A 13,473-nucleotide genomic window follows, 5' to 3' on the forward strand; every position below is an offset into this window, starting at 1 on the left:
CCGAGGTGCCTCTTTGTCGAGACGAGGCTGGCCATGGACCGCCCTAGCGGTCTCTTTAGTGGCTCAGAGGGCCAGCACCTCCCACATCCAGTTAATGCAGCAGTTCAGCCTTACAGGACCGCCATGCTGTGCAAGGACGCAGAGGCTTGACCTGCCAAGGCGTAAGCCTTACCCACGAGCATCAAGGTATTACGCAGGGTTTTAGTGGGTAATGTCAGGGTCTTGAGGGAGGAGGCGATCCCGGGAGAGAGATAGCTCCCAATCGTCTCTTCAACCCGCAGCATCGCTCCATACCTGTGTCTTTTTCGCCCCATGATGTGTGAATACAACATTGAAAGGGGCTTTGCCCATGACCATGACACCGCAGTGTGCAGGTCTGGAAAGAACAGGAGATCCCGACATGGAGGTTGCGACACGGTGTCAGAGAGCGCTCGTCCAGCTTACTAGACGGAGGGACTTTCTCATATGAGCCAGCCAAGTTATGTAGCTTGGCTACAGTGCAGGTTACAACCCCGAAAATGCTTACTGCTTATTATCTTTATTATTATTATTATTATTATTATTATTATTATTATTATTATTTTATTTATAGATTTATTTTTTTACCTTAAAGAATGAGAGCACCCGTCAAGAAGTGCTCTCTGTGAGTGGAGGAATCGCATAGAAATGGGAGCAGAATGTGCGCGGCACAATGGGCACGGCAAATTATGCACTTATAATGCACATAATGTGTAGAGATTCTGTGCCGAAAGTTTGCAGAATACGCACAGTCAGATCCCTCGGAAACCCGACATAGCTCCGCCCCAATTCCATAGCTCCTCGAGCCTAGCTAGCAAATAATATTATTTTCCTAAGTGACATAATCAAACATGCTAATCCTTAATTAAACCATCCAGCTCACCTTGGGAAATATATAGATTTTAAGAAGATATAAATGGAAATAATTCAGAGGGTGATTGTTATATTTAATCCAGCTTCATTTCATAAAAGACGAATATAAAAGAATGTTAGAGATATCTAATCTAAGAGAGGTATCCTGATCTACTGTCTTGTGAAGGAGAGCACCCACTCGCGTGCACACACAGACACACAGACACACAGACAAACACACACACACACACACACACACACACATACACACACATACACACACATACACACAGCTTTTCTCAAAAGGCTTACAGCTGTCTCTTCTAAATGGAGTGAAAATATTGGAATGTCAAAAAAAAGTTTAAAGCACGTATACAAATCACACATCCTGGTCAATGTGACCTCAACAAGGCAAAGGAAGCCACGTGTGTAACTTTGGTTCCTCTATTCTAAATAGATGAACAAAACAAAAACTGGATTGATTTAATCCATGCAAAACGGTCTAAAATAATTTAACAGTGCTGTTTGTATATTCATTATATTGCACATAGCATTTTCTAGTATGTATACAGTAAATCCATAGATCATGATACTGTACACAGTATATTTCATTTAAATATATAAAAAACTTTATGAACAAGTGTAGGTTTCGTGGTTGGATATGCTGGTTAGAAGGATAAGCATGGGGTTATAGAGGTATGTATTCTTAGTACTGTATATGTTTTCTACAATTTTTCTTTCCTGTTAAAAACTGAATAAACCCAAAGGGTTGTTTGGCAGTATCTGTGTTTTGGCCAAACACTTAATATATAATAGGTTTTTAAACAATATAGTAGGTACCATGATGTAAAATGCAATTTTGTTAAACCAAGTTTCACACATACACAACAAATAGCAAACAAATACTATAAACAAAAAATCATATACTAATAAATCATATACTAATAAGACTAACATCGCATTTGTGTACAATCTACTGTACTTTGAGGTTTTTACTCATTCATAAAATATGAACGCTCATGAAAGGCTAGATTATGACAAACAAATAATTCACAATATTGTGTGACATTGTGGTTTTGCAAGTTTAAAGCAGTAAAATCATTGCTCACTTATAGAGTACACAGTTTTATGCACATATTTCCTGTCAGTCTGTATGAAATGTAGAGGTCTACGCAAATTTGTTTTCCCAACCCCAAAGCTATTTTTGCAAGAAGAAAAAATAAATAATAATATAATATTTGTTTTTTATTTTATAAAACAATTATGAATACATTTTAATAAGCTAAAAAGAAAGTCAAAGAAATTCTTGCAATGTGGCAAGTGAATTCATCTTAATCAAAACTGTGCAAAAGAGTGCAATCAGTGCTGTGAGTTGCACGTAATTTAAATTCCAATCATCGTGTTTGGAAAAGTACATGGATTATCCAAGCTCATTATCAAATGCTATTTAGGCTCATTATCAGCCTGGATAAATCTCATCAAACCTACATTCAACCTAAAAAAGGGGTTTTTACAGTTCAAGAAAGGTAACTGAGCAGGATGAGAATACTCACAGAAGATTTCTTAAGAAGATTTTGTATTCTCAGTCCAAAACCAACTTTAATTTCAGATGAATTGGTTCTTGTTTAAACAGTGTAATACTTTATTGATTTATTTATTTGAACAGTGTAGTCCTCCAACAACATTTTAACCTGTAGGTATTGTTTGGTTTCTACATTAAATTTTAACTTACCTGAAAACTTACAGTAATTTCGATTATCTGTTTTAATAGCTAATGTAAGAGGGATGTAAGAATTACATACACAAAATGTATGAAGTAAAAAGACATTTGGAATGTTTGGACAGATTAGATTCACATTTAAATCACATCTTATGTAGTGTCTATGACTTGCCATTTGGAATTATATTGATAATTTTCAAGTCACTTCCTAATTTAATAAGACAAAATACAGCATGCAGAGTAAAAAAATTTTGTTCCAGTATATTTAAATAAGTTAACTTGTTCTCTGTTGTTTTTCAGGTTGGCTTATGTATGAATGTGTCGGAGATATATATATAGCACACATGCATATACATACATAAGTATTCCGACCCTTTACTCAGTATCCATTGGTGGCAATTAGAGCCTCAAATCTTTTTGGGTATGACACAACAAGCTTTGCACACCTGGATTGGGGGATTTTCTGCCATTTTTATGGCAAATGCTCTCAAACTCAGTCAGGTTGGATCAGCCTCATCGGTGGACATTCACTTCAGGTCTCTCCAAAGATTTTCAATAGGGTTCAAGTCAGGGCTCTGGATGAGCCACTCTAGGACATTCACATAGTTGTTGTCATGTAGGAAGGTGAACCTTCAGCCCAGACTGAGGACCTGAGCGATGTTTAATAGGTTTTTATTGATATCTCTGTTCTTTGCTCCATTCAGCTTTCCCTAAACCCTGACTAGTTAGCAAGTGCCTGTTGCAGAAAAATACCTCAACAAATGTTGCCACCATCATGTTTTGCTTTTGGGATGTATTGGGCACATGATGAGCGTTTCCTGGTTTCCTACAGACATAACATTTAGAATTAAGACAAAACAGTTCAATATTGGTTTCATCAGACCAGAGAATGCTGGCAAACTCCAAGTGGGCTTCCATGGGTTTTGCACTGAAGGCTGCAGTGATAGTTGACCTTCTGGAACCTTGACCATCTCCACACATGCTCTCCGGAGCTCAGTCAGACTGATTGTCAGGTTCTTTGTCACCCATCTTACTAAAGCCCTTCTCCACAATTGCTTAGTTAGGCCGGGTGACCAGCTCTTTGAATAGTCCTAGTTGTGCCACACTTCTTCCATTTGAGATTTGTAAAGGCCACTGTTCTCTTGGGAATTATTTTGTAGCCTTCCCCAGATCTGTGGCTTGCAACAATCCTGTCTCTTAGTTCTGCAGTGAGTTGATTTGAACTCATGGCTTAGTTCTTGCTCTGATATGCATTGTCAGCTGTGAGGCCTTCTATAGGGAGGTGTGTAAACTTTTCCACAGGTGAACTCTAATCAAGGTGTAGAAACAACTGAGATTTGAAGAGAAATAGGAGGCACCAAAGCTTATTTTTGTGTTGCTGCAAAGGGTCTGAATACTTATGTTCATGTGATACATACGTTTTTTTATTGTACAAAATTTAAAGACATTTCTAGAATTTTTTTTTTTGTCATTATGGGGCATTATGGGTATTGAGCATAGATTAATGAGAAAATGAATGCACTGTGGTGTGTATATATATATATATATATATATATATATATATATATATATATATATATATATATATATATATATGATAGAGATCTTACCTGTCAACTGCAATAGCAACCAGAGTAAAAACAGAAGCTGAGACAGATATGCCCTGGACCATACCACTCATTTTGCACACCATGCTTCCAAATGGCCAGCCTGTGATAACAACAAAATGGGTAGTCAGAAAACACAAGACTGCTTTCAAAAATTATTTTAAAGATATACATTTTATTTGATTATTTTTATCAATTTACAATATGCAAAGTGAACAACCAGAAGGAAATTCTAAATCAAATCAAAATCATTTTGGCTTACAATTCTTGCACACTTTGTACACATGAAGTCAGGGATTTTGTAGGATCAGAGTCTGATTGGAGTTTGATTAACAGATCATCCCAAGCAGGTGCTAATAATCATCAGTTTCATATGTACATTGAAACACAGTTATGCATAGGAGGCTTAAAATTGGGTAAGAACAGTCAAATAGCATACAACCATGGCTAGCCTAAGCACAGCAACAAGACAAGGACAATGGTGGAGGTTCCTAACAAATTTGGAGCTGAATTTATGCATAAGAATTAGAAATTTGGTCAGGATTAATTGTCCTCAATGCTGAGAAATAAATATATAGAAAAATTGCTTTGAAAATAAAAAATTTTCCCCATGTCACAGCTTCTGTAATTTCATTGCACTGCCTAGTGTTTTAATGTTGTTCCAGGTTTGCTTTGCTTGTCTGAGTTCCTAAGCCAAACCATTTTCATACTGCTGAAATGCCTTTTAATTAATTATTTATGTATGAAAGTTAGAAGAGGTACAGTTTCTCTGGTATTGCCTTATTAATCATCTGTGTGGAAACATAGCAAAGGTTGTCCTGATGATTTACGTAATTTAAAACACCATAAAACATTTATAAGAATATTTTGTCTTTATGCTCTATGTTAAGAATGTTTTCATTAATAATAAACATACATTTGCATAAAGCATCAATATTGTGCCCATGTTGATTAGAGTATTAAAAATCTGAAACGTATTAATTTAAGGTACATTTAGAACAGATAAAAATGTGTAATGTTGCAATTAATCATGAGTTAACTGATAACAATCATGTGATTAATCACGATTAAATATTTTTAATCGATTGACAGCCCTAATATTATTATGATGTGAGGTCCAATTACCAGCATGACAATAAAACAGACAGTAGAAATAGCATTTAACTTAAGAACAAAAGTAAATTCTTTACTTTAACTTGAGTAAAAAAGTAAAGTCAGTACCTCAACTTTTACCAAAATACTAAATACTACTTAATGTGTTTTGCCACCTCTGATTAGTAGAGATAAAGACTGACAGAGGTTTTAACAGCATTAAGGCATTTTTACAGTGGAATAAACAAGCATAATATATATATATATATTTTTATTATTATTATTAATTAAAAAGTGTGGCCACTGGTGAGTCTTCTTTACCTTCATTCATTTAGATTTTTCTCTTTCTCTTTTTACATTAATAGCAAATTATAATCTATGACAAATTGCTACAGCATCTGAAATGTAAAAAAACACACACAAAAAAACAAAAACAAAGGGACATGTGATTGGATGTCTGTATCACTACACTGATATCGATTATAACAGCATGCACTCTCATTATTTATTTTCTTATTTATATCAAGGTGGTAGGCTGCACAGTTATAATGTACTTTCACATATGTGTTAGGACATCTAAATTCAACTCACATGCAGCAAGCAAATGTGAATGCAAATAAAGGCAATCAAAACACACACTGTGGTATGTTTATGCCACAGTATTGTAATGTGAAAATTATTTGGAATTTTGGAAATGAATATTGACCCATGATACTATACATACACTCACTGGCCACTTTATAAGGTACACCTTGCAAGTACCGGGTTGGACCCCCTTTGCCTTCAGAACTGCCTTAATCCTTTGTGGCATAGATTCAACAAGGTACTGGAAACATTCCTCAGAGATTTTGGTCCATATTGACATGATAGTGTCACGCAGTTGCTGCAGATTTGTCGGCTGCACATCCATGATGCGAATCTCACGTTCTACCACATCCCAAAGGTGCTCTATTGGATTGAAATTTGGTGACTGTGGAGGCCATTTGAAGTGAACTCATTGTCATGTTCAAGAAACCAGTTTGAGATGATTTGCGCTTTTTGACATGGCGCGTTATCCTGCTGAAAGTAGCCATCAGAAGATGGGTACACTGTGGTCATAAAGGGATGGACATGGTCAGCAACCATACTCAGGTAGGCTGTGGCGTTGACACGATGCTCAATTGGTACTAATGGGCCCAAAGTGTGCCAAGAAAATATCCCCTACACCATTACACCACCACCACCAGCCTGAACCGTTGACACAAGGCAGGATGGATCCATGCCAAATTCTGACCCTACCATCCGAATGTTGCAGCAGAAATCAAGACTCTTAAGACCAGGCAACATTTTTCCAGTCTTCTATTGTCCAATTTTGGTGAGCCTGTGCGAATTGTAGCCTCAGTTTCCTGTTCTTAGCTGTCAGGAGTGGCACCCGGTGTGGTCTTCTGCTGCTGTAGCCCAGCCGCCTCAAGGTTCAACGTGTTGTGCATTCAGAGATGCTCTTCTGCATACCTCGGTTGTAACAAGTGGTTATTTGAGTTACTGTTGCCTTTCAATCAGCTCGAACCAGTCTGTTGATGCCTCTGACCTCTGGCCCACAGAACTGCCACTCACTGTAAACCATTCTCTGTAAACCCTAAAGATGGTTGTGCTTGAAAATCCCAGTAGATCAGCAGTTTCTGAAATACTCAGACCAGCCCGTCTGGCACCAACAACCATGCCACGTTCAAAGTCACTTAAGTCACCTTTCTTCCCCATTCTGACGCTCGGTTTAAACTGCAGCAGATCCTCTTGACCATGTCCACATGCCTAAATGCATTGAGTTGCTGCCATGTGATTGGCTGATTAGAAATTTGCTTCAACGAGCACTTGGACAGGTGCACCTAATAAAGTGGCCGGTGAGTGTATTTCCCACCCATAACACATCATGCATTAAAAACCTAATGTTCTAACGTTAGAACTGACCCTGATACACTGACCAGGCATAACATTAGGACATTAAAACATTATAACCAGTGAAGTGAATAACACTGTGTTACGGCTTCTTTTTACTCGTCTAGGGTTTGAAGCTGTAACATTCATACTGTGATCCATTCTGTGAATAGGCCAGAGAAAAGGACAGGTAAACCAAGTATAATATAAAAGGATTTATTTAAACAATGAGGAACATATGGCAAAGTATATACAATATTTACACACTAGTCAAAACCAAAACATAATAAATAATCCCACAGGAGAGAGAGGCGGAGAGTGGCGCTAAAGAAAAGAACACAATAAAACCAACCCAACTATCTCAGTAATAAACCACTAACCTAACACTAAACAAAACAATTCTTCCGGTGCCTCTACACGCCCTAGCTTACCTACTCTAAACTACCCAAAATACAGAAGCAGCGCACACTCCTAGCTAGTGTCTCTATACATAGGATCATCTACGTGTTGCAAGATGTAAGTCACGTGACATACTACCTGCCCAACACTTCTGGGGAAAACACAAGGGTTGTTATGGAAAACGCAAAGTTGTTATCAGAATATAAACAAACAAGATAACATTAACTTTAACTTAACAAATATTGTACAAAACCAAGTCAAAAGGGAAAAATACAAGAAACAGAATCAATGCTTCATACACAACAATGCGAAAAACAAATGGTGCTCTCTCTAACGTTCCTGCAGTCCTCTTTTTAAACTCCAGCAGCTGACAGGATTGGCCACAGGTGCAGTCAGGTCACAAACAATGATTAACTCCCTAGCCAATTGCAGTCCAAACAGGGAGGAACCTTGAGAAATTGACAGGAAGGTGAACCAATAGAGAGAGAGAGACAAACACCCATACCCACGAACATCCAATGGGACATAACACTCACACCCTTTAAGAACCAACTAGTTGGGTGACATATCTCTAAACTCTCGAAAGAGCATCTGCAAAAACATTCTCCTCAGATCCCTTTTTATGTCAAATTTCCAAATTATAATTCTGGACTATTAGAGACCACCACATTAAACGCTGATTCTGATTATACATCCGAGAAAGAAAAACAAGAGGGTTATGGTCGGTAAATACGATGATGGGTAAACTACTGGAAGTAGAAATAGCCGTGATTTTGGCTTCTACAGGTCGCACCTGTCCCTGACCAACCTCTTTGCCAAGATAAGTAACCGTAAGTTGGCCAAATTCACACTTAGATAAACACTGATTATCTCTTCATCATGACACCTGTTAGTGGGTGGAATATATTACGCAGCAAGTTGAAATTTTGTCCTCACAATTGATCTGTTAAAAGCAGGAAAAATGGGCAAGCATAAAGATTTAGTTTGAAAGGGCCAAATTGTGATGGCTAGATGACTGGATCAGAGCATCTAGAAAACTGCAGCTCTTGTGAGCTGTTCCTGCTCGGCAGTGGTCAGTATCTATCAAAAGTGGTATAAGGTAGGAACAATGTTGAACCAGCAACAGGCCTTGTCTCAGCGACAGGCTCATTGATGCATGTGGGGAGGCTGGCCCGTGTGGTCCGATCCACAGATGAGCCCCTGTAGCTCAAATTGCTGAAGAAGTAAATGCTGTTATTATTATTATAGTATTTAAGACTAAACAGCAATACCCTTTAACTAATTTGTCTCTGTGGTTTAGTACCAATTTCATTCATTCCCCTCACTGTGTTACTGAGGCTTGGCCAAAGTGGTTGCTCAGGGTTGTAGCTTTCATTCTTTAATCTCTTGATCTAAACACTGTCTGCCTGTAACCTGAAATGAAATGTAAAAATCGAGACTTAAAAAAAATGCTAAACATTTTCCAACTCAATGTTGCAGAAAACCTCTTTTAATAAAAAAAAAATACATTGTACATTTTGAGCACAGTGCCCTTTTACGGTATATGTATAAATAATGATTTAGTTTGTTGTTACACTGTCCAGATCAGCTATCTTTAGGCTTAAAATAAGATCATTACCTTCAGGCTGACTCTGACAGTTAATAAAATACCCATAACTAACATTATTGTAGTCAGTTATTAATAAGAGCAATATGTGACATACAAGTTAAAATCTACTGACAATATGGTAAAAAAAAAATACTGTACATGTAAAATGAATAGAACTCTATTGTACATACAGTGGAACTGTCAGTTTAAAGTAATAGGAGACCTTTGGTTATTTCCCAAACTGTTACCACACAATTGAAGGCACGCATTTGTACAGGATGTCTGGATGCAGGAACACTACATTTTCATTTTCATTGAACTAAAAGATTTAAACCTGCTTCAGCATAAAAATGCCTCTGTGTACAAAGCCAGCTCCATGAAGATATGGTTTACTTGGGTTGGAGTGGAATATTTCAAGTGGCCTGCTATAGAGCTCTGATCTTAACCCTACTGAACACCTTGCTGACTGCAACTCAGGTATCCTCGACCGACATCAGTACTAGTGCCCTTTTGGCTAAATAAGCACATATCTACACAAGCACACACCAAAATGTAATTCGATTCCAAAATTCCATTTCCAAAAAAGTTGTGATACAGTGTAAAATGTAAATAAAACCATAATGCAATGGTTTGCAAATCTTATACATCCATATTTCATTCAAAAAAAAAAAAAAAGACATAAAATTTTTAAACTGAGAATATATACTATTTAAGGAAATTCTAAGGTAATTTTTAATTTGATGGCTGCATATGGCCATATCGTATACATCCAAGAACTGAGGAGACCAGTTGCTGAAGTTTTGGGAGATGAATGTTGCCCAATATGTTGAAGGATTCTAGCTGCGCAACAGTTCTGGGTGTCCATTGTTGTATTTTACATTTCATGATGCCCCAAATGTTTTTGAATGGTGAAAGGTCTAGACTGCAGCCAGGCCAGTTCAGCACCCAGACTCTTCAACTACAAAATCATGCTGTTGTAATAGATACAGTATACAGTTAGCATTGCCTTGCTTAAATATGCATGCCTTCCCTGAATAAGACGTTTTAAATGAAAGCATTTGTTGCACTTATACCTGCATATACCGTTCAGCGTTGATGGAGCCTTTCCAAATGTAAAAGCTGCCCATTCAACAGGCACTAACGCATTCCCATACCATTAAAGATGCAGCTTTTTAAACTGATATCTGATAACAAGCCAGATGGTTCCTCTTTAGTCCCGAGGACATGATGTTTATGGTTTCCAAAAATAAATTTACATTTTGATATATCTGACCACTGAACAATTTTCCGCATTGCCTTAGTACATTTTAAATGAACTTTGGCCCAGAGAGGATGGTGGCATTTCTGGAGCATGTTCACACATGCCTACCTCTTTGCAAAGATAGACATTCAACCTGCATTTAAGGGTTGACATGGCAGACTATGTTTATAGACATTGAATTGTAGAGGTGGTAATGAGCCCAAGCAGTGATATCGATTACAGAATCAGGCCTGTTTGAAATGTAGTCACACCTGAGGGCTCAAAGATTATGGGCATCCAATATTTATTTATTTTTGCCCTTGTCCCTTGTGCACAGAGATTTCTCCAGATTCTTTCAAACTTTTGATGATATGTACTGTAAATAATAATAAATATTTTTTTTTACTGTTTTGCAATTTTCTATTCTTCTTCTACTTTCGGCTTCTCCCATTAGGAGTCGCCACAGCGGATCATCCGTCTTCATACCACCCTGTCCTCTACATCTGCCTCTTTCACACCAACTACCTGCAGGTCTTCCCTCACCACATCCATGAACCTCCTACTTGGCCTTCCTCTTTTCCTCCTACATGGTGGCTTCATCCTCAGCATTCTTCTACCAATATAATTCATGTCCCTCCTCTGCACATGTCCGAACATTACTTCGAGATAGTTTCACAATTTGTAGACACAGAATTTCACAGATTAGTGTAGCTCCATATTTTCTACTTTCTATTTGGAATAAAATGTGGGTTTATGAGATGTGCAAATCATTGCAATTTCTTTTTAATTTACATTTTACACAGTGTTCCAACTTCTTTGTGATTGGGGTTGTATTTAAATCAGACAAACATTACATTTGCTATTTATGTTTTTTCTGTCTTTTATTTATTTGTATTATTTTATTCTTTCTATTCATACAAAATTTCCAGTACTATCGATAAGCTTGACAAGTTATTTACTTGCAGCTTGTTTTCTATTTAGCTATGCCAAATAAGTGTTTTATTGCTCTTTATATGTGTATTGTGTTTTCTTTGTTTAGCTAATAGATAGTTTGTCAGTGAAGTGCATTTGTCTGCCTTAGTTTTTTGTACTTCATGTTTGTATATTGTTCGCAAACCCAGCGATTTACACTTTTGACAGCTGTCAGGTCAAAGGCTTTGTGATTTATTTCACTATTTAGAATATAATTAAAGATTTGAATCAGTGCTGTAAGACAGCGCCATCTGTTGGTGATGTTTTATTAAATCTTCACATTCTCACCAGAAGCAGGTGTTTATCCAATAGCATAGTAACCATAGGCAGAAATTGTAACAAATTCCTTGTTGTCTACGGGATACAATATTCCAAACACACATACATTCGTTAAAAGTCAAAACATGTGCTAACACTGCCCAGGTAGCAAAAGATCTGGTGCACTCCCTTTCGATGCTGGCTACATTTCATCAATCCAAGGTCCTTTCCTGACTAGACATAAGATAACTTGTTTTGCTAAAGATGAAAACATAGATAATCATCACCGAATGCATACATTTATTTAATGAATACTTTCTCAAACTTTGATGGACAGTGTTGCATTTATAAAGCTGCCAGGTCTGTTGCAACAACGTTGCTAAGTAACACTCCAGACATGTGGCCCAATACCTTAATAAGACATGAAGCTGGACCACCATGACATGATGTTCCAGAATAGCTTTGTTCGAGCAATAATCCCCATTCCTTCGAAAGATTCCAGCAGTTGGTGTTTTTTTTATATTGGTAAGGATTGATGCTGAACATTAAAAGATTTACACAATTTTCAAACTCAGTATTTTTAATTGCGTGAGCTTTCATGCCCTGTAAGTGGAAACAGATTCTTCCTAAAAAGAGCCAACTCCCATTATGATAAAAGTTTCATTATAGGATAAAGGATGAACTCTAATGTGTGATTTGTAGTGATTCTTTTCCAGATGCCCTGTTTTTTTCCTTTTATGGCACTTGTGACCTGTAGTTGCAAGACTGATTTATCAATAATCTTACTGCTACAGGAGATTATAGAGATAGAGCATATGAAGCCATGCTAAACTGCCAACGCTTTAAGAAATCCCTGGAGGAGATTTTTGTGATTGCTGTGATGTAAAGTCTACATCAAATTGTAGCTTTGGTTAATTTAACATTTATTTCTGCATAAATGATTATGAAAAATGTATTTACATATCAGTGCTGTAAAGCTTGATACAAAAAATAATCACATAAACATCACACTTTCTTACTATAGCAGTTGGACTAATAAGAAAACATAAGTCACTATCATACAGTGGTTTTGCAGGTATCAATGGTGGTTATTGTAAATTAATAATACGAATATCCTTTAGTACTTGATTTCTAAATTGTCTCACAGTAACATTACAAATCGGATCTAGCAGAGGGACTCGTGTTGTGCACCACTGATGGAAAAAGAAAGCAGCATGTTTGTTACAGTACCATTAGGCTACTTGTTGAGTGAAAAAGGAAAAGCCTGTTTGGTCATCACTGTTTCTTACAGTGATACAGCCACCATAATGCTTTGTTCCAAATCCTGTGTAATCTTTCAAGGTTGAGTTTAGCAGTTAGGGTCAGTAAATACACCTAATAATTTATTTTTCTTACAAGCTATAATATTAAATATATCAAATATAAACTTTAGATGTAATTTTCTCTATAGTTGAGAGGTTAAACCTGACTAACTTATTGGCTTTCATAATGTTTCGTGTTGTTCCAATTATAGTTCCCTTTATATAGAAAATTACATTCAACTAAACAAATTGAAAGTGTAACGAAAGCCACAGTGATTACATTTGCAAAAGATTTTAAACAGTTAACAAAGCCTTTAGTTCATAAAAGCTGCATTAAACAAATTAAAAATTTTCAACAAAATGCAGGTGCAAAATTGGTCTAAGTCTAAATACTCAAAATTGCACTCACCTGTAATAATGTTGTCAAGAAGAGTTGTTGGCATACAGAAAATCCCAACGAGGAGGTCACTGACGGCCAGGTTGAGAATAAAAAGGTTAGTGACAGTACGCATATT

At 36.9% G+C, this 13,473-nt stretch overlaps 1 protein-coding gene across 3 annotated transcripts in view; it reads right to left on the bottom strand.

Moving 5' to 3' along the window:
• Nucleotides 1-13,473, bottom strand: part of npffr2a (neuropeptide FF receptor 2a) — a 29,757-nt gene that overhangs the window by 15,084 nt on the left and 1,200 nt on the right. For all 3 annotated transcript variants that reach the window (XM_046841109.1, XM_046841110.1, XM_046841111.1), the window contains 2 exons: nt 13,368-13,473; nt 4,201-4,300 (listed from right to left, as the gene is read on the bottom strand). The exon at nt 13,368-13,473 is cut by the window's right edge and continues 223 nt beyond it. In XM_046841109.1, the coding sequence (XP_046697065.1) occupies nt 4,201-4,300; nt 13,368-13,473 (206 nt within the window). The remainder of the gene's footprint in view (nt 1-4,200; nt 4,301-13,367) is intronic.

The sequence above is a fragment of the Silurus meridionalis genome, chromosome 27 (assembly GCF_014805685.1).
Source record: "Silurus meridionalis isolate SWU-2019-XX chromosome 27, ASM1480568v1, whole genome shotgun sequence".
Lineage (NCBI taxonomy): Eukaryota > Metazoa > Chordata > Actinopteri > Siluriformes > Siluridae > Silurus > Silurus meridionalis.